At 39.2% G+C, this 20,694-nt stretch overlaps 1 protein-coding gene across 9 annotated transcripts in view; it reads left to right on the forward strand.

Moving 5' to 3' along the window:
- Positions 1–20,694, forward strand: part of si:ch211-285f17.1 (sickle tail protein homolog) — a 643,872-nt gene that overhangs the window by 573,774 nt on the left and 49,404 nt on the right. For all 9 annotated transcript variants that reach the window (XM_068007127.1, XM_068007122.1, XM_068007126.1 and 6 more), the window contains 3 exons: positions 2,423–2,521; positions 2,673–2,719; positions 6,597–6,766. In XM_068007127.1, coding sequence (XP_067863228.1) covers positions 2,423–2,521; positions 2,673–2,719; positions 6,597–6,766 — 316 coding nt within the window. The remainder of the gene's footprint in view (positions 1–2,422; positions 2,522–2,672; positions 2,720–6,596; positions 6,767–20,694) is intronic.

Below are 20,694 nucleotides of genomic sequence, written 5' to 3' on the forward strand. Positions count from 1 at the left end.
AGTTTCAAGCAGCGTCAGCTCGATCAGCTCTAGCAGTTGGCCATTAATGAGACCAACTGGCCCAGTTTTATCAGTTCTTAGCTTGTCTGGGGTGAGTTTCCATGAGGGTTCACTTGCTCATCTGCCGTAACTTCGGCAGAAGAACCACAAAAACCCCGGAATATGTTGTGAAGGGCATTTATGCTGTTTGTCTGGTGTTTCCGTGGCTCTTCTGCCGAAGTTACTGTGGACAAGCAGGAGAACCCTATTGGAAATTTACCCCTCCCCCTAAGAAGCTAAATTGGGCATCTTCCTGCTCTGCATGCTTAAGTCATACCTCCTAGGCAGTTGTGGAACAGCCCTGACAGCAGTTATAGAGTAGTCCATTGCCCCAAATTTTCATACACTCTTGCCTAAAGGGAGATACATGGAGGAGGGCGGTGGTGAATTTTTTTTCATTTAAAGGCAAAATTGAGTTCCTTGCTTTTGGTAAATTTGGATTTACTTCCTTTTTTTTAAAACCGATTTGAGCTCCTCCCCAGTATTAACATTTTCTATTGCTCACACTACATGCATCATCTGGCTTCATGAAAATGATCTGAGGAGTCTTGAGCTTTGCTGACAGAATGAATGTTTCAGTGCTGTGAATAATGGGAGAGCGTCCATATTCCACACACTCACTCACTTGGTTTGCATTTATCTTCAATATGCTGAAAACCCAGAATAATAAATGACATTTTTATACCAACAAGATTGTTCAGTTGATCACAACTTTTACTTCACCCAGATGTCAGCATAGTAGTGAGACACACCTCAATAAGAGCCAGACAGGCTTTCATTCCTGTACAGAACAATCATTGTTGCATTAAAGTGATAGGTGTGCCTTGCTTCTCGTGTTACATTTTATTTTGCACTTTACTTTCTTTTAGTCTAATTTTTTGGAGAGACTTTAATATAAACACCCCCTTGAAGTAAAAATGCTTAATAATTGGTTTGATAGTCATGACCAGTTAGGACTTTTCTGGACATTGGCCACAGTCTGGTGCTGTGGGGTGAGAAATACTGGTTCATCGTTAACAATTGCATGTTATACTGTGTGACATGTATAATTCAGACATAAACACTGTGGAAAAAATGCTCTAGTGGAACTGCTGAAAGTTACCCTTCACTTTCTAAGCTCTGGATCAGAAGGTTCAGTAAGTCTGATCGTTCTCCATTAGGAAAAAGCATTGGTCCTTGGTTAATAGATAAAAGTGACTGGTTAGCAATTTTCGGTATGTTTTTATTGAAGTTTTGCTTTTCTACCACTTGAAACAATGATTGCAGACACCCCCTGATACGAGAATGTATGTTCTTGCTTTCCTAGTCCATAAAATTTATTACAGTAAATGCTTATGAAAGTCTCCAGGTTTGTCCATTATATTTGAGCATCACAATAAACGAACTCTCCTCCATCTCTCAAAGGCATTAAAATCACTTCCCAAAGTTAAAATAAATCTTAAGCAGCAGAAGGACACGAAATTCTACTTAAAAGCAGTATAACCCATCAGACCAATGTCCCACAGGTGGGCTATTTTCACATGATTGGATTTCCCTGGGATAGGGTTGATTTATGGGAATTATTTCGGAGGTATGAAAGACCTATTACTTTGAAGCGGTAATTGGATTTTTTTTTTTATGGCCTAACTCCTTCAGTCTAACTGCCATTAGAATGATATTCAATCCTTCTTGCAATTAGCGTATTTTAAAAAATAAATTCAAATATATAAAGATTTTTTAGATTTAAATATTATTTGTACATGCTGCTCAATCTGTTTCCCCTTACTGTTGTCATCTATGTATATAACGTTTTGCACAATCCACTGTTACTTCACCTGCTTTTGCCAATTTTTGCTGCTGAAGTATTTCACGCATTGAGCAGAACTGCTGTGGGCACACTGTGAACAGTATGAGTTGCTCCTTTCTGTGAATCTACAAACTGTCAGTGCTTTTTATTATCTGGTTAGATTTATAAAGCTGTATTGGCTCCAAATGCTAAATACCCTTCTAGCAACGTCACCATCAGGACTACAAGGAGAAGGTCCACTAACTCCACCTCAAGGCAACTAAAGATGGACAGTAAATGTGGCCTTGCCAGTATTGCCTACATCTTGAGAACAAAAAAAACTGAAGTTAATGGGTTTTACCTCTCAGGGTATGGTACTGACCTGAATGTTGCATGCTAAAATATTATTTGAACTAGAATTGGCTCAAAATACAGTTATTGATATAAATTCAAATATATTGTGTGACAAGAGTGTGAGGGTAATGAGTTTCATTCTGAACTTCGATCTGTTTCCTCCGGATGTTTGTGGGACAAGTCTTTAATACAGTCTGACTTTAATGGGGTATTTATTCTAAATAGCCTTTGGTACTTGACTGAATTATGGTTCTTTTTATATAGAGAGCGAATGAAGGCTATGGAGAAGCAGATCGCTAGTCTGACGGGCCTTGTTCAGTCTGCATTGTTCAAGGGAGGCAGTAATGCCAAAGAAGTTCCTGGGTAAGAGAAAAAACAGTTCTACACCTTTTACAGTAAATGTTATTTCATCAATATGATTTGAACTACATTAAGAATCATGACACACAATTGTATTTTGACAAAGAAAATGGATATTTGACATGTTTACATTTTTTTCCCTCATCTATTTCAGCGAGAAGACAAAAGCTACATTGCATACCAGCAGTTCTGAGGCAGGAGGTACTTTTTCTTCATGCCTAATTAAAATTGTCGTTTTAAAGCTTCCATAATGTCTACATTCATTGTTCAGTGAGAATAAATGTCCTTGCTATGCATTCCCACCTTCTGCACCTCAGAGAAAATGGACAGGTCAAAATTTGAGGTTAACAGTAATTTTAATCCTGGAGATGAACATGAGCTTTTGAAACTTGTTCACATCAATCAGTCTTCTCTTCTAAACTACCAGAACAGGAAGACATGGTTTTGGTTTAATGTTTCATTTGAAGGACAGCAACCCTAACAATGTAGCACTTCCTCAGTACTGTACTGAAATGTTAGGCTAGATGATGTGCTCAAGTCCTGAAGTGGTGCTGAACCCACAAACGGCTTATTCTGAGGTTAAAGTGCCACCAATTGAGTGTGCATCTAATGTCAAGTTCATACACCCGGAAAGCGCACCCTCAACCTTGCAGATTGGATATGTACTTCCTACTGGTAGCAGACAATATGGGAAAATAGATTCAACCACTTAACAAAAAATCCACCCCCACAAAACAAAAATCCAAAACCAACTCGAGCACCTCTGCAGCATTGCCGATCCTAGACACGTGCCAAGCTGGAAGGGACTTGGATGTTTTATGTGATATTGGCATTGTGTGGGCACAAATGATTTTGCGCACTCTACATGAATGTATTTTCATTTAAACTTTTTTTATTAAAGTGCTTCTGAATCTGACCTAGGCAAAGTTTGGGTTATTCCCATGTAATCTGAATCAGCCCAAGTATAGCTGTTTCATTGCTCATCCCTGCCTGACACTGCAGCTCAATTCTTATCCTTGCAGACTGCGGTAACTGAAAATTAACTTCCATTAATAAAATTCAGCTCCATATATTTGTCTCTTGATTACCCACTTACTGGATTGGGATGAAAGCAAAGCTACTTTTATTCCAGAACAAACAGTTCAAAATGTGTGCACTTGGCAGCTTGTTTGCTTTTTGATTTATTTAAAAGATCAGCTCTGAACTATTTCTAGATATAATTGCTGCTGAGTCTCTGATACTCTTTTTAAAACATTCAGAAATTGTGTACTTCTTGCCACTTACTGGAGTGCATCAACATAATATATTCACTTGTGCACTTCAATGTTACTGTGCAGGAGCACTGAGACTACAACTAAAGAATCATGCAGTGAGATATATTGTTTCACTGCTCTTTTTGCGTAGTCAATCAGTCTGGCATACAAGAGAACCAGTATTTATATGGATCAATTAGCCAATGTGGGAATGTGGTTAAAGTATCTTGTTACAGAAGTAGGATTATGCAGTATTTTGCGGCACGGCTTTCTATGAGGTAGGTCATGCCTGACCAATCTTGCAGACTTCTTTGAAGAAATAAGAGGATAGGTAAGGGAAATGTATTGAATGTGATTGATGTGGATTTTCAAAATAGCCCTTGATAAGGTCTCAAATAAAAGACTTGTAGCAAAGATAATAGCACCTTGAAGTGATTATGTGGCCATGTGGATACAGAGATAGTTGGTGGGCAGAAAGCAAACAATAGAGGTAAAAAGAGGTTCCTCAGACTGGAAAAATGTTGAGAGGTGGATTCCACAGGGGCCTGTATTGAGGCTGCTCTTAGTTACTATTAGCACAAATCACCCTTAGACTTGGAAATTGAGGGAACAATATTGACATTTGTGATTGGGACTAGAGTAGATTGGTCATGTGGAGTAAAGTGCCAGTGCAGACCTGATGGGCTGAATAACCTGTTTCTTTGTTAGAATTATAGAATTTTTCAGTACAGAAAGAAACCATTCAGCCCATCTCGCTTGTACCAGCCCTTTGAAAGAATTATCAACTTAGCCCCATATTCCTTCTCTTTCCCTATACTATTTCAAATATTTTGCTTTTAATTATTTATCCACTTCCTTTTTATAAGCCAGTGTGGATTCTGCTTCCACCATTGTTTCTGGTATGGTGTTCCATGTGCTAAAAGCTATAGGCATAAAATAAATCCTCCTCACCTCTCCCTAATAGTGTCAGCTGTGGCTCAATGGGTAGCATTCTCACCTCTGAGTCAGAAGGTCATGGGTTCATGAGACTTGAGCACATAATCCAGGCTGACACTTCAGTGCAGTACTGAGAGAGTGCTGCACTGTTGGAGGTGCCGTCTTTCAGATGAGACGTTAAATCGGCATGATGGGCCAAAGGGCCGCCTCCTGTGCCGTAAATTTCTATAATTCTAAATCGAGGCCCCATCTGCCCCCTCAGGTGGATGTAAAAGATCCAATGACACTATTTCATTGAAGAGCAGGGGAGTTATCCCCAGTGTTCTGGTCAATATTTATCCCTCAACCAACCTCTGGTCATTATCTCATTGCTATTTGTGGGACTTTGCTGTGTGCAAATTGACTGCCGCATTTCCTACATTACAACAGTGACTACACTTTTTAAAAATACTTCATTGGTTGTAAAGTGCTTTGGGACATCCCGAGATCATGAAAGGCGCTATATAAAAGCCTGTCTTTCGTTCTTGGTCTTATATTCATGGCCTCCAGTTGTTGACTCATCACCCAGTGGAAATAGTTTTCCTCCCTCTCTCCCCATTTAACTTATCAAAACCCTCCCTAAATTATATTAGATCTGCTCTTAACCGTCTCTGAAAAGAACATCAGTTTCTCTGGTTTCTGTAACATTCTATGATTCTATATCTGATCGCTGTCATTCTGTTGTATGAGTAGCACACTGACTCCCAAATCGAGGGCAAGGAGATACTTTGAAGTGTGGCACTTTGAAATGTATGCCATTAATAGTCAGAGTTTGGAAGGCCCACTATTACTGTCTATTCTGGGGGATAAGACAATTGTTTTATTTTAAACTAAATTACTGCTTACCCCAGTGAGATTAACTACAGGTGTTTTGAATGTTCCTCTCCATCATGTGACCAGGTCAGGTATAGTATAAGCCAGATGCAGTTTTGTACTGCTCTAAATTTAGAAGCACTCCTGCCGTAACGGTGATATTTCCAGTTCCCATCTCAGCCCCCCTTGTAGATTTCTGAATGAGATTGCACAATTTAATATCAAATTTGAGCTGTGGGCTCCATCTTACCAAGGACTGGAATAGGCCAAATTGATTTAGTTTAAGAACCTTAGAAGGCACTAGAGAGAGGAAACTCATTCCATCTGTTTGGGTTAGTTCGAAGTACAGGTCCCAGAGGTAATTACCATCAAATAATCTGTGAAAATGTGATTTGCAGAGCATTTTCAATCCTGTTTGAAGCAGAATTTCCATATTAAAACAAACATAAAATGGCAGAAGTTTTAATGTTAATTGTAGTTGGTTCCAAAATCAGATGTGGATAAATCTTGTAACTTTTAGAAAACTTCACGAATGATTTTCCAAACTTAGAAGATGCATAAAATCTTTTTGATGTATGCATAGTATGTAAGATTATTTCAAAATGTTGATATTTTAAACTGATTTTCATTTTTAATGCAAGACATCTGCAAGTGCAACATTTGCTCTGTAATTATTTGAATTGACGGGTGTAGTTCCATTCACAGTATAAAGCAATGCCCTCTTCTAGTGATACCGCACATTATTAAATAAATGCCACACTCAAGTTGCTCAATTAATGCTGAATTACGGTTAGTTCTGTCGTCTAGATTTGTGACTATCTAGATTTGAAGGGATGGTTGTGTTGGTCTTGCAAATTATGTGTTAGGTTCTGATTCATCATTAACCATTCATGCACCCGTAACACATGCATTCTTGCAGACAGCCACACCATCCCTTTTATGAATCAAGTTTATGTTTATTGTAACCATATTTAGATTTCCCCTGAAAAGGTTCTTTATTTTGTTGTTACAGCTAATGAGGTCATTTTCCCCTGCAGGTGCAACAAGTACAACAGTACTGAAGAGCTCTGGGATTATCTTCGAGTCTTCGGGTGTTGTTGTCCAGCCTTCTGCCTCATGTCAGCTGCAAATTCAAAACAATATATTTGATTTACGGAGGAATGTTCTTGACCTACGCCTGCAGCTTCAACAATTGAGACAGTCACAGGTATCTGTTCATGCTTCTGTCAAGTTGAATGTTACCTTGTCAGTGTCTAAAACTTTTGGTCTTTGAGATGTCGTGCTACATTAATTGGTTGCAACGAGATTATGGTTTGAACATTAAGAATACATTCAAGATTGAGATCGATAGATTTTTGAACACGAAGGGAATCAAGGGATATAGGGAGAGGGCAGGAAAGTGGAGTTGAAGGAGAAGATCAGCCATTGAATGGCGGAGCAGGCTCGAGGGGCCATATGGCCTACTCCTGCTCCTATGTATGTTCTTATTTCTTATGTAAAAATCTGTTTTAGGTTCTTAAACAGGTTCTTTGTTCAACTTGGATGCTAAAAGTAGCATTTACTATTAAATTGTGCCATGTGACACAGTGGCAAGCTGTTTGATTATGTCCCTTCCTATTTTTTGCAGTGCAATCCATCTTCATGCTGCATAAAGCTGTAATTTCAGCTTTCTTCAGTTGAATTGACCCATGATTGCTGTTATTAGAGTAGTGTCTGCCAGTTTGTATTAAATGTAACCTAGATTAATTTTGGTATGCTCTGTGTTTACAAAGCACTTCGAATCCAGGAGTCTATTGGTCAAGAGGTCTCTATGTAACATATAGAACATGTGTAACTGTTAAATACCTGATTGAAACTGTGCAAAAAATGGAGACTCTGAGGGTGACTGCACATGAGGAAATCAAAACTGGCAGCTGTGGAACCTCACCAAATTCATGACTTTGCCAACCAGTTGGCAAATGTAACTCTGTATAATGTATTTCTATGTTTATGTTGTGCGTCCTGCCCAACAATTATTGTTGCTTTCATCTTGGGTAAGCTCAAAATAATTTGGTTTTAAGTGTCAGTGGTAGTATTCTTAAAACCTACATTTTTATATAAATGCATAAAAAAGTCATTTTATCTACCTAAAATGGCAAATTCTATGCCACATTTCTACATTGAAGAGTTTTCACTGCCTGTAGAAAAATAATTTTACAAGATTGGGTCCTTCAGTTATGATCTTTTACCATAATTGTTTCTCATTAGCTCTCACTGCCTTGTACCTATTGAAACAGCACTGCAAATACCTTGCCATTCTATTTTTCAATGGTATCACTTGTTGCAATGGCCAACCCAACTTGTGCATCTCTTGTTACCTAGTTAAGACTATTTTTGTTTAACAAAATAACTACCGTAGTATTTTTAATTGCTATTTTTAATATTACCAAATTTTACATTTGGAAAAGCATCAACTCAAAATTTTTGTCACTTACTTTAAGATAATGCTTGTTTAGTTTCTGTTGCAATCTCATTGCAAGCCTAGGCCTGGGATGTCTAAAGGTAGACAACTCCCAGGGTGCATAGCAGGACATCCAACCAATTAGAGAAGAGCACTGGCAAGCCTGGCTAAAAATCTATTATGACTGCAATAAGTTGCCATTTAGAACAGCCCTTTAAAATGGGTAGACAGATTCACTCAAGTAAAAATTGAAATGATTTATTTTTCTTTTATCAATCACTCCAGTATGAGCAATTCCTGAAGAAAATTCCTTCCCAAAATGATTGTCATGAGAAAACATAATTACGTCAATGGTATTTTCAATCTGATCCTGAAAAGAAAATTGACACAATTCTACCTAGTTCCTAGCAGTGCTTGAGGCAATTTTAAAAATGATCATCTATAGAGATGTGTAGTTAGTGACCTGAAGAATGGCAGGATCAGACCCACTATTGTATTCTTTAGACTTTGTAACAAAACTGTGTGAAATATGTAATGGTGGTTTCAGTGCTTTCTGCTAACGCATGTCCATTTCATGCTCCATTGCAGCAGAATTGCATAAAAGGTCATGTGTTTGACTGATTTTTCTGTTTATTGTCATTTTGTTTGCAAATGCTGCTGTCCGTGCTGAGATGTATGTCTGTATTTGCTAGTTCATTGTTTGAAGTGTTTTGTGAAGTAGTTTTGAAAGCAGATAATGGATTTGTCAAGTGACTTGGGTATTGTGCGCTAGCTCTTTGCTTCTCTATTTCTTTTATTTCAAAAGGCCTCTCTCCAACATCTTTCTTTTTAGAAGAGTGAGAGAGACCTAGCTATCTATGTATGTATGTTTCCTTCCTTCCTGCCTCCTTCCTGCCTTCCTTCTCTTCCCCTCCCCTCGATGATATACTGTTGCATTTGGCCGAAACGAATTCCATTCGAAGGCTGCTATCATACTGCACCTACTGGTCTGAGATAGGAAATGTGGATTGCAGTGTGCACCCTGCAGACCATACTTATAATGCAGGCTGTCGACTAGGCCTATAATCACTAGAGTTTAGAAGAATGAGAGGTGATCTCATCGAATCATGTAAAATTCTAACAGGACTAGACAGATTAGATGCAGGGAGGATGATCCCGATGGCTGGGGAGTCCAGAACCAGGGGTCTCAGGATACAGGGTATGCCATTTAGAACCGAGATGAGGAGAAATTTCTTCCTCAGGGTGGTGAACCTGTGGAATTCTCTACCACAGAAGGCAGTGGAGGCCAAGTCATTAGATGTATTCAAGAAGGAGATAGATATATTTCTTAATGCTAAAGGGATATGGGGGAAAAAGCGGGAACAGGGTACTGAGTTAGACGATCAGCCATGATCATTTTGAATGGTGGAGCAGGCCCAAAGGGCCGAATAGCTGTCTCTTGCTCCTATTTTCTATGCATCATTTATCCAGGAGCGAACTCCACCCATGCATGTTTACAGTGTGCTCTGGTTCATGGCCAATGACATTTTCATGTTTTAAGATGTTAAATAACATTAAATTTGATTCATACCCACAAAGCATTTAGATTTAGAGGCTGTTGCCTCAGGCTGGTGGGTGGGCTACTGAACATCCATCCCCTATTTTTGTGTCTCATACATTACATGTAGTCACTACATCTAGAATGATAAATAACTGTACAGATTGAAATAGTTGGATGTTACTGAAACACAGCACCATACATTAAATCCTTGAAAATAGAAAGTGAAATGCACACCATACCGATCAGCATTAGAAAGTGAAAGAAAGGTTTTTTTAAAAGACTGATGGAGAATTGCAACTGCAACATTCATCTTTTTCTTGAAGGTGCCAACTGACCTGTGATTTCCCAGCATTTTTTTCCAGCATCCATGGTTTTTCTTTTTATCATTAGGTTATATTTTGAGTAGACTTTTACCCTGTTGGAATATTTTTGGCTACCCAGTCAGTGTATTAGTTGACTAAGGCCATAATTATTAAGGAAAGCTGTAAGTTTTTAATGCTGACAGGTTTATTCCTTTCTATTAGATTCCGGACTGCAAGTGACTAAAATCCAGTCATACGTACATCTATGGGTTCTTGTTTTCGTGGATAACTATGAGGAGTAGTCATGATGTTTTGTGGAGAAATCAAAGTGTTCAGAATGCTCTCTGGCAAGAAATGTGCACCAGCAGCTTGTAACTGTTAAAAGATGTTACACAGTACTTACAGCATAGAAATAGGCTGTTCAGCCCAACAGGTCTATGCCGGTGTTTGTGCTCCACACGAGCCTCCTCCCACCTTATTTCATCTCGTGGGTTGACTCCTTTTCTCTCATGAGTGCTTTTGTATATTTTCTTTCATGAATAATTTTAGTTTTTTCCTATTGAGGGGCAATCTGAAAGATAAAGGCAGGAGGAATTTCACTGGATTGTTAAAATAATTGAGCAATGGGAAAGATTGGATAATGAAGGAAATGAAAGGGATGTGGGTTAAAATATATCTGAGGGAGTGCAGAAAAACAAAAGATGAAGATATGGGTTTGCACTGGCCTCTAATTTGCTCCCCTACATTTAGAGTGCATATAAAATGACTTATAACCCATATTTTAAAGTGCATGAAGCTGAGCTGAGAGAAAGGCAGACTAATAGGCCAGTTACAAGTAGCTTTGAATCTGCTCAAACTCTGGTGTGAAGGAAGTCACTCAAATCAAATTCTGCCGAGTGATGAGAGTTAAATTTGTCTCACTGTTTGTTTTGGCTTTGCACTGGCTGCAGTATCACTGCAACTGTTGCAATGCAAATTTCAAAAAGTTCCCAAGGGATAATTTTTAACAAAAACAGAAAAAACTGGAAGCACTCGGTAGGTCAGGCAGCGTCTATGGAGAAACGAAAGTCAACGTTGGAGGAAGGGTCTTAATATTTCCAGCTTTTACTGTTTTGTTTTCAGATTTCCAGCAACAGTATTTTTGATCATTTTAAAACTTTTTATAATGTTTGATCTACCCAGCATTTCAATCTATTAATTCTTTTGTTGAGATTACTTCGCGGGGCAAATGAAATTTAACACTGATGAATGTAAGATATCGTAGATGGATTGTAAAAATGTGGGACAGTGACTAGAATTGAATTATCACAGGGAGACTTGTAAAGGGACTTGGGAGTAATTGTAGACTCAATGCTTTCAATGTCCAGACAATATTTAAAAAAAAAGCAATTGAAAAAGGTGATAGAATGCTGGGATACAGGGCTTACAATACGCTGGTTGGACCGCATTTGGAATCCTGTGTTCAATTTTGGTCAACATGCCACAAAAAAAATATAGAATTAGAAAAGGTACAGCAAAGAGCAGCAAGATCAATTCCCAAGTGTGAAGCGATGAGGTATGTGAGGAAATATTAGAGAAGCTTACAGTCTAGAAAGAAAGTTAAGGAGGAACCTCATGGAATTACATAAAATCTTAAATGTTAATTATTCTAAAGCCCCTCCGGGCAAAAAAAGAAAGCAATAAGTTGATATATAACCAGACGGGCAAAGAAAATTTAATGATTGTCTCAATTTCAACCCCCCATTTCCCTAGCTCTGTAGTATCTTTTCTCATCTCCTCCCTCCCTCCCTCCCTCCCTCCCTCCCTCCCTCCCTCCCTCCCTCCCTCCCTCAAGTGTTTTGTTCTCTTCCTCTCTGCCTCTATTTCCCCCCCCCCCCCCCAAATAAAAGAGAATTTCTCTGTCTTCTCACTGGTCAACAGATTTGCAGTCTTTCCCTTACTCGTTCTTGTATGCCCAAGCTGGCTTTCTATCTCATGCACTCTCTCTTACTTCCCCTTCCTCCCTTAATTCTTTTTGTTTTCCTTTTTTCTCCTCTCTGCGTAGGCCACTCACCAATGACCTCAGGGCGATAGGGGGTGGTGTATGGTGGCTCCTGGGAATTGTGGTCTTTCACATCAGAGATGGATTTCTGCACTTATGCAGAGTCTTGGTATCAGCATCACAAATGGGGAAGTCAGCTGGCCTGGTGCCTGTTGTGAAGTACTGATGATATGGGGGAGGGGGGGGTGGAGAAAGACTGCATCCAGAGTCCAGTGGGTTGCTTCATGAGTGGGAGTGGAGAAACTTATTGGAGCTTAATTTGTGATGAGGGTGGTTGTCATTTTTTTTCAAAAGTATATTGTGACATGAGTGGGGAAGTGTTATGATGACTTAATCTCAGAATTTTTTATGGTAAAAGATGGTTAGAGAGAAAATTGAAATGTAGGAGAAAATGTTGCATAAAATACTTGTTTTTTACTATTTATACATTTTAATTATTCACCAATTGGAAAGGGAAAAAATACACAAACCTAGCAGTTAATTAATGAAGAAAATTGACCAACCCAATAGTTTGTGACACAAGCAATAAACATTATAGTTATAGCAGGACAGTATTATGGTAATCACATTAAATTCTTGCCATCAGCAATTCTCTTGGTCCCAGCTTTCAGTTTATTGTGGTTTTGTTGTATCCCAAGTTAAGGCAATATGAAATAGTCTTCTGCTGCCAATAAACTTATTACAGGGAACTACAACCTTTAGAGTAGAGTCAAAAGGGAAAGATCATAATGTTTGAATTCATACTTTGACTAGAATTTAAGAATAAATCGGATTGGGAGCGAATATGAATAGTGGAACTGTGCTTGGGTCAGGTCTGTTGATCCAAACTCCAATGCATAAATGCATTCCATCTGAAAATTGCAGGGCAAAAATGTATTGTTTTCTCATTATGAAAGTGTATAAATAGTAGAATGTTGCACATTACAAGCACTTTCAATGAGAAGGTTGGAAATAACAAGAATGGATGAATAATAAAGCACTCTTCCCCCTGTCTCTCTCATGCTGTCTCATTCAGGCTCTGTGCATGTCTTACATGCTCCCTTTCCCTTTTTGTGCTTTCCTTGGTTATGGTGTGTTACAGGTTACAGATGGAGTTCATTTTTAGTATTTCAATTATGAAGTGTCCTCAAAATAAAATGGCATGCATGTAATAAAGTTTTTTGCAATTAAGAATCTTAACCTTGTGCAACATAATGTGCTATAAATTGTTAAATTTCAGTGCAAGTCAATAACCAGCTGTGGTCTTCGGAATACAGAAATTAGCTTTGCTTACTGATGTTGTAGTAAATACTAACCAACCTTTTGAAATGTTTGCTGAAGTAATTGAATGTCAACCCTTGTTAAATTAAAAGATTTCGATCAATGGGCATTAGAAGGCAAATAATGACTGCAATAATTCTTAATTAATGACTTATCAATTTGAGTTATGGTATAACTGCATTGGCAGCACAATTAAAGCTGGGTTACAAATTGGAAAGTGATTCAATTCCTTTTAAACTGGCTGCCTTTTGATTCCTGTTAGTGGTTTGTACTTTGATCAATACAGAACTAGTCCTTGCAGTGGAATGTAAGGGACAGTGAAGTTGTCATAAAGCATTGAACTGAAGTACAGAAACTCTGTGGAGCTAACCAACTATATTGAAAAATGTCATTGCACTGTATGGAGTTAAGAAGGAACGAAAGAACTTGTTTAGCATCTTTCACATCCTCAGAATATCCCAAAGAATTTTACAACCAGTGAAATTATTTTTCAAGTGTAGTAACTATTGTTTTGTTGGCAAAATCCCTGTGCTTGCTAACCTACATTGGCTCCCAATCCAGAATGCCTTGATTTTAAAATTCTCATCCTTGCTTTCAAATCCCTCTTTGGCCTCTTCCCTCCTTATCTCTGTAACCTCCTCTAGCCCTACAACTCTCTGAGATCTCTGCAATCCTCCAATTCTGGCCTCTTGCGCATCCCTAATTTTCATCGCTCTACCATTGGTGGCCGTGCCTTCAGCTGCCTAGGCCCTAAGTTCTAGAATTCCCTCCCTAAACTTCTCTGCCTCTCTAACTTCCCCTCCTCCTTTTAGTTGCTCCTTAAACCTACCTCTATGACCAAGCTTTTGGTCACCTGACCTAATATCTCCTTATGTGGCTCGGTCATAGAATAATTACAGCACAGAAGGCAGCCATTCGGCCCATCAAGCCTGTGCAGTCTCTTTTTTTGTAAGAGCAATCCAGCTAGTCCCATTCCCCCCACTCTTTCCCCGTAGCACTGCAAATTTTTTCCCTTCAAATATTTATCCAATTCCTTTTTGAAAGCCACGATTGAATCTGCATCCACCACCCTTTCAGGCAGTGCATTCCAGATCATAACTACTCGCTGTGTTTAAAAAAAAAAGTATTTCCTCATGCTGCCTTTGGTTCTTTTGCCAATCACCTCAAATCTGTATAGTCTGGTTCTCGACCCTTCCGCCAATGGGAACAGTTTCTCTTTATTTACTTTATCAAAAACCCTTTGTGATTTTGAACACTTCTATCAAATCTCCTCTCAATCTTCTCTGCTCTAAGAACAACAACCCCAGCTTCTCCGGTCTATCCACGCAACTGAAGTCCCTCGTCCATGGAACCATTCTAGTAAGTCATTTCTGCACCCTCTGTAAGGCCTTCACATCCTTCCTGAAGTGCGGTGCCCAGAATTGGACACACTGCTCCAGTTGTGGCCAAACCTGTGTTTTATAAAGGTTCAACAGAACTTCCTTGCTTTTGTACTCTATGCCTCTATTTACAAAGCTCAGGATCCCGTATGCTTTTTTTAACCGTTTTCTCAACCTGTCCTGCCACCTTAAAACATTTGTACACATATGCCCCCAGGTCTCTCTGTTCCTGCACCCCCTTTAGAATTCTACCATTTAGTTTATATTGCCTCTCCTCGATCTTCCTGCCAAAATGTATCACTTCGCACTTCTCTGCGTTAAATTTCATCTGCCATGTGTCTGCCGTTCCACCAGCCTATCTATGTCCTCTTGAAGTATATTACTATCCTCCTCACGGTTTACTACACTTCCAAGTTTTGTGTCGTCTGCAGATTTTGAAATTGTGCCCTGTACACCCAAGTCCAAATCATTAATATTTATCAAAAAAAGCAGCAGTCCTAATACGACCCCTGGGGAACACCACTGTATACCTTCCTCCAGTCCAAATAACAACCGTTCAGCACTACTCTCTGTTTCCTGTCACTTAGCCAATTCTGTATCCATGCTGCCACTGTCCCTTTTATTCCATAGGCTTCAATTTTGCTGACAAGCCTATTATGTGGCACTTTATCAATGCCTTTTGAAAGTTCAAGTACACAACATCAACCATATTGCCCTCATCAAAAAACTCAATCAAGTTAGTTAAACACAATTTGCCTTTAACAAATCCGTGCTGGCTTTCCTTAATTAATCCCCACTTGTCCAAGTGACTTAATTTTTTCCCGGATTATCGTTTTTAAGTGTTTCCCCACCCAGGTTAAACTGACTGGCCTGTAGTTGCCGGGTTTATCCTTACACCCTGTTTTGAACAAGGGTGTAACATTTGCAATTTTCCAGTCCTCTGGCACCACCACCGTATCTAAGGAGGATTGGAAGATTATGTCCAGCACCTCTACAATTTCCACCCTTCCCTCAGCAACCTAGGATGCATCCCATCTGGACCGGGTGACTTATATACTTTAAGCATAGCCAGTCTTTTCAGTACCTTCTCTATCAATTTTCACCCCATCCAGTATCCCAACTACCTCCCCTTTTACTGTGACTTTGGCAGCATCTTCTTCCTTGGTAAAGACAGATGCAAAGTACTCATTTAGTACCTCAGCCATGCCTTCCCCCCCCTCCATGCGTAGATCTCCTTTATGGTCCCTAATTGGCCATACCCCTCCTTTTACTACCTGTTTACTATTTATATGCCTGTAGAAAACTTTAGGATTCCTTTTTATATTAGCCGCCAGTCTATTTTCATACTCCCTCTTTGCCCTCTTATTTCCTTTTTCACTTCTTCTCTGTAGTTTCTATATTCTGCCTGGTTCTTGCATATATTATCGACCTGACATCTGTCATGCTCCCCCTTCTTTCTGCTTCTTCTTACTCTCTATCTCTTTCGTCATCCAGAAAGCTCTGGCTTTGGTTGCCCTACATTTCCCCTTCATGGGGACGTACCTAGACTGTACCCGAACCATCTCCCCTTTAAAGGCCGCCCATTGTTTGATTACAGTTTTGCCTGCCAATCTTTGCTTCCAATTTACCCGGGCCAGATCTGTTCTCAACCCACTGAAAGTGGCCCTCTTCCAATTAAGTATTTTTACTCTTGATTTGCTCCTTGTCCTTTTCCATAACTAATCTAAACCTAATGATAATATGATCACTGTTCCCTAAATGTTCCCCCACTGACACTTGCTCCACTTGACCCACCTCATTCCCCAGAACCAGATCCAACAATGTCTCCTTCCTCGCTGGGCCGTAAACATCCTTGTCAAGAAATCTCTCCTGAACACACTTCAGAAATTTCTCCCTCTCTTTGCCCTTTACACTATTACTATCCTAGTCTATATTAGGATAGTTGAAGTCCCCCATTATCACTCGTCTATAGTTCATTCACCTCTCTAATTTCCCTGCAAATTTGCTCCTCTATATCCTTCCCACTAGTTGGTGGCCTAATAAATGCAGCCAGTAGTGTAATGGCACCTTTTATTGTTTCTTAACTCTAACCAAATAGATTCTGTCCTTGACCCCTCAAGGACATCCTCTCTCTCCAGCACTGCAATATTCTCCTCAATCAGTACTGCCAACACCACCCACCCCCCCCCACACTTTTTTTTTCCTTCCCTATCTTTCCTGAACACCTTGTATCCAGGCATATTTACATAAGAGCATAAGAAATGGGAGCAGGAGTAGGACTTAGTCCTTAGTGTTCCTTTTAGTACCCAATCCTTACCTTTTTTTGAGCCAGGTCTTTGTTATCACCATTTCATCATATTCCCATGTGGCTATTTGCGCCTGCAACTCACCAAACTTATTTACCACACTTCGTGCATTTACACACATGCACTCTAAATATATCTTTGACCTTCTTGTATTCTCTCTTAGTCTGATCCCACCTGTTTCTTACTCTAGTGCTATCTGTCTCTCCCAATTCTTTGTACACCTTGTTTCTCCTTTCTAATGCTACATCCTGGTGCTCACCCCCCTGCCAAATTAGTTAACCCCCCCCACCACAGCACTGGTGAACCTCCCCGCGAGTACATTAGTCCCAGCTCTGTTGAGGTGCAACCCATCCGTCTTGATCAGGTCCCTCCTTCCCCAAGAATCTGAAGCCCTCCCTCTAGCACCATGTCTCTAGCCACGCATTAACCTGCCTTATCTTCCTATTTCTGTACTCACCAGCGTGTGGCACTGGGAGTAATCCAGAGATTACTACCTTTTTGAGGTGCTGCTTTTTAAACTTCCTCCCTAGCTCCTGAAACTCTAGTCGCAGAATCTCATATCTTTTCTTTCCTATGTTGTTAGTATCCACATGGACTACGACTTCTGGCTGTTCCTCTTCTCCTCCCCCACCCCCCCCCCCCACCCTGCAGATTGTTCTGCATCCTCTCTGTGATGTCCTTTACTCTGGCACCAGAAAGGCAGTACACCATGCGGGACTCACGACAACGGTTACAGAAACACCTGTCTGTCCCCCTGACAGATGTCAGATTTTGTTTGATATTCGCTCCTATGAAGCGCTTTTGGACGTTTTACTACGTTAAAGCTGCTATATAAACGCAAGTTGTTGTATCAGTCTGACAGAGAATTTATCTTGTAGCTAGTAGTCTTGTGCAGCCATCCTCTACTGTAAACACATGTAGAAAAATGTATCTTTTGAGGAGTATATTGGAACATTATCCCCTCTGGTCCCTTTGGGACATGGGTTCTTTTGCAGCCTAATTGGGATTTGATGCTCTATTTATAGTGACAAATGAAGATCAGATTCATGTAAAAATCTTTCACCTATTTGAACTATGAGCTCTGAATGGACACTGGTTTGTGAATAGTAGCTTTGTTGGGGGCGATTAGGGATTTGATTACTTTTGGCCCGGAATTTTCTGGAATAGTGACGAACGCCATAAGTTAGACCATCGTGCTCCCCAATCCCCCAGTGCCAAACTTGCGCCACAATTTGCTGGAAAAATCTGGAGCAGTGCGGCCGATGGATAGTTAAGAATTCATTTCAGTTGTCGATTTCTGCAGAAATTTCAACCTTTTTAGATTGTAAAATCAAACACTGTAGGAGTGTAATGTCAATTATAGTTTAACAAAATAATAACCTAATTAATCCCAACATATTGTTTGTCTTCAAAATAGAGCTGGTTGAAATCTTAATGGAAGTTGCATTTTATCTCTGCTGACTGTAACTCAGGCCAAATTGTTATTAAATCATTAATGAATTCACGAAAACATGGAAATGCCTAATTTTGTTTGCTGCCTCTAGCCAATATTTATTTGTATCGGGCAGCAAATTACAAAAAGTTATAAACAGGGACAAATATTGAATAAATATCTCCACAAGAACAAACAATTCTTCTATAACTCTCACATTGTATTACGAGGTTACGGCTGAGAGCTGTGGATTTGAAGAAGAATGCTGTACTTCACTTGTGATTGACATCAAAAAGGGATTTCAGAAGCAGTGCAAAGAACAGTCATGCCAAGAGGCAATTTGTGTTTCAAGGATTACCCTGCTATTTTGATTACAGTATTTAGCAGAGTGAGAAATAAATATTTAACATTTGCATTACATTAAACATTTAAAAATGTGGGCTCTGCTTCGATCAATCTGATCAAGATAATTTGGAATTCCAATAGCAACCATAGTTGCTCAGAAGCAATGTTGCCTCTTTTAAACGCGTTCCTGTTATGATTTCTGTATATTCACCCCACCAGCGCCAATCTGCAATGACCTAAGTGGCGGTAGTGATCTCAATGGCGTTCATTCAGCAAACTCTATCTCCCCATTGATGTTCTACTGTTTCGATGAGGGAAAGGGCAGAGCGGTGAAAAAGTATTGGGAAATTTTGGCATGATTTCCTGGAAATGGTAATGGTGTGCACCGTAGATATATCATTACTATTGCTCATTGGTGCTTTGCTTTGCTACTTTTAATACCCTTACATTTAGTCAATTGGGTATTTGGTAAATAAATGATCAGTAGTTGTTTGAATCAATTATGATCCTTTTTGTCCTTTGGAATTGTATTGCTCTGATATTTGATGCTTCTGGGCCATGCTTTCAGGCATGATATCTTTGACAGTTTTTTAATTGCATAGATGAAGTTTTTAAAATCTACCTTGGGCAAGCAAGATGTGTATGCCCAGAGAATATGTGCAAGTTTTTTCATTTTTCCAAAACAGCTCCCAAGTAGACAGTTTCACTGACCTGCCCATTCAGATCAGCCACTAATGATTTTTCCTGGCTCAAGTGATTCTGGATTGGCTTCCTGGAAGCCTCTAGGTCAAACCAAATGCCAGCTACTATTGAAATCAATGAAGCCCCCCTGGGAAGATACATGGACAACCCCCATAACATATATCACAGCTCATGGAGAGAGAAGATGAGCAGAATTTTATTTTGGAGCTGGGGGTTGCTCCATGAGTGATAAAATATGCTACAAAACTGAAGCTGTCTTCAAATAGGAAATGCAGTTTGAGAAAATAGGGGGAGTGCTTTGTGCTGAAAATACTCCCTAGCATTCCCTTCTCCTTTAACTAATATTTAACATTAGATTAACAGACTTTAGATTAACTTTGGCTCATATAACCATTTGAGGTTAATAATTAAAGGTTAAGTAATTAAAGATAAACAAAGTCACATTAAGGGTAATGATTTTAATTATTAAATATTAATAAATTATAATGTTCCATTGAAAAGTATATTTAGCAATGAGAAAAGTACTTCCCTTATATTTGCATTCAGATGTGTCAAATGTCGTGAAACAAATCTAATCAAAAGCTACCCTATTAAGACTAACAAAACTACTCGTGAATCGTACATAATGTGAACCATGAGAGCTGTGGCGATCTGAAAGTTGTTTAGTAATACGCTACGTCATAAATTCAGAACTGCTCTTTTTTTAAAAGAAAGGAGCAGCATGTTCAAACAAAATAATGAGGCTTTATACCTTCGTAAAGGGGAGGGGGTGGAAACAAACAACATTAGAGGAATACCTGTTTGAGTGATGAAGAGCTGTTTCATCACTGTTTCTTTGAAAACTGAATTAAAAATGATCTCCCATCCATTGTAGCTAAACCTTGTTAAGTAACAGATGGCCTTTTGGTTTCAAATGTGTTAAAATTGCACTTGTACTCAAATATTAAACCTAATATAAAATGCTCCCCATTATTGAAAACCAATAGAGTAAATAGAAAATAAATGACTTGGTTAAATGCAGCAACGTTCTTAGTCAGCAAGTATATTATTTTATACAGATCTTTTTCCATTTCCCCTAGCCTCGATGAGACCAATGGCTTGAGCATTACTCGAACTGTACTATTTGGTCCTAAAATCAACCAAGAGCAGCTATACTGTTTAATGGACTGATTCTAAAGAACCTAAGTTATGAAGGAAAAAGGCCTTTCAGCCAAACTAGCGCATTCCTTCCAAAGGCCATGTGCGTTAACCATCATATTTAATCTCCTGAGGAAAGTCCTGCAATATTTTTCTTCTCCTTTTCCCCCCCCAGTCCCCCACCCAAAAAAAGTTAAATTGAGCAAAATTGAAGTATATCTAGCATTGCATCCTGTAACCCTAAAGCAGCT

The sequence above is a fragment of the Heptranchias perlo genome, chromosome 2, assembly GCF_035084215.1.
Source record: "Heptranchias perlo isolate sHepPer1 chromosome 2, sHepPer1.hap1, whole genome shotgun sequence".
Lineage (NCBI taxonomy): Eukaryota > Metazoa > Chordata > Chondrichthyes > Hexanchiformes > Hexanchidae > Heptranchias > Heptranchias perlo.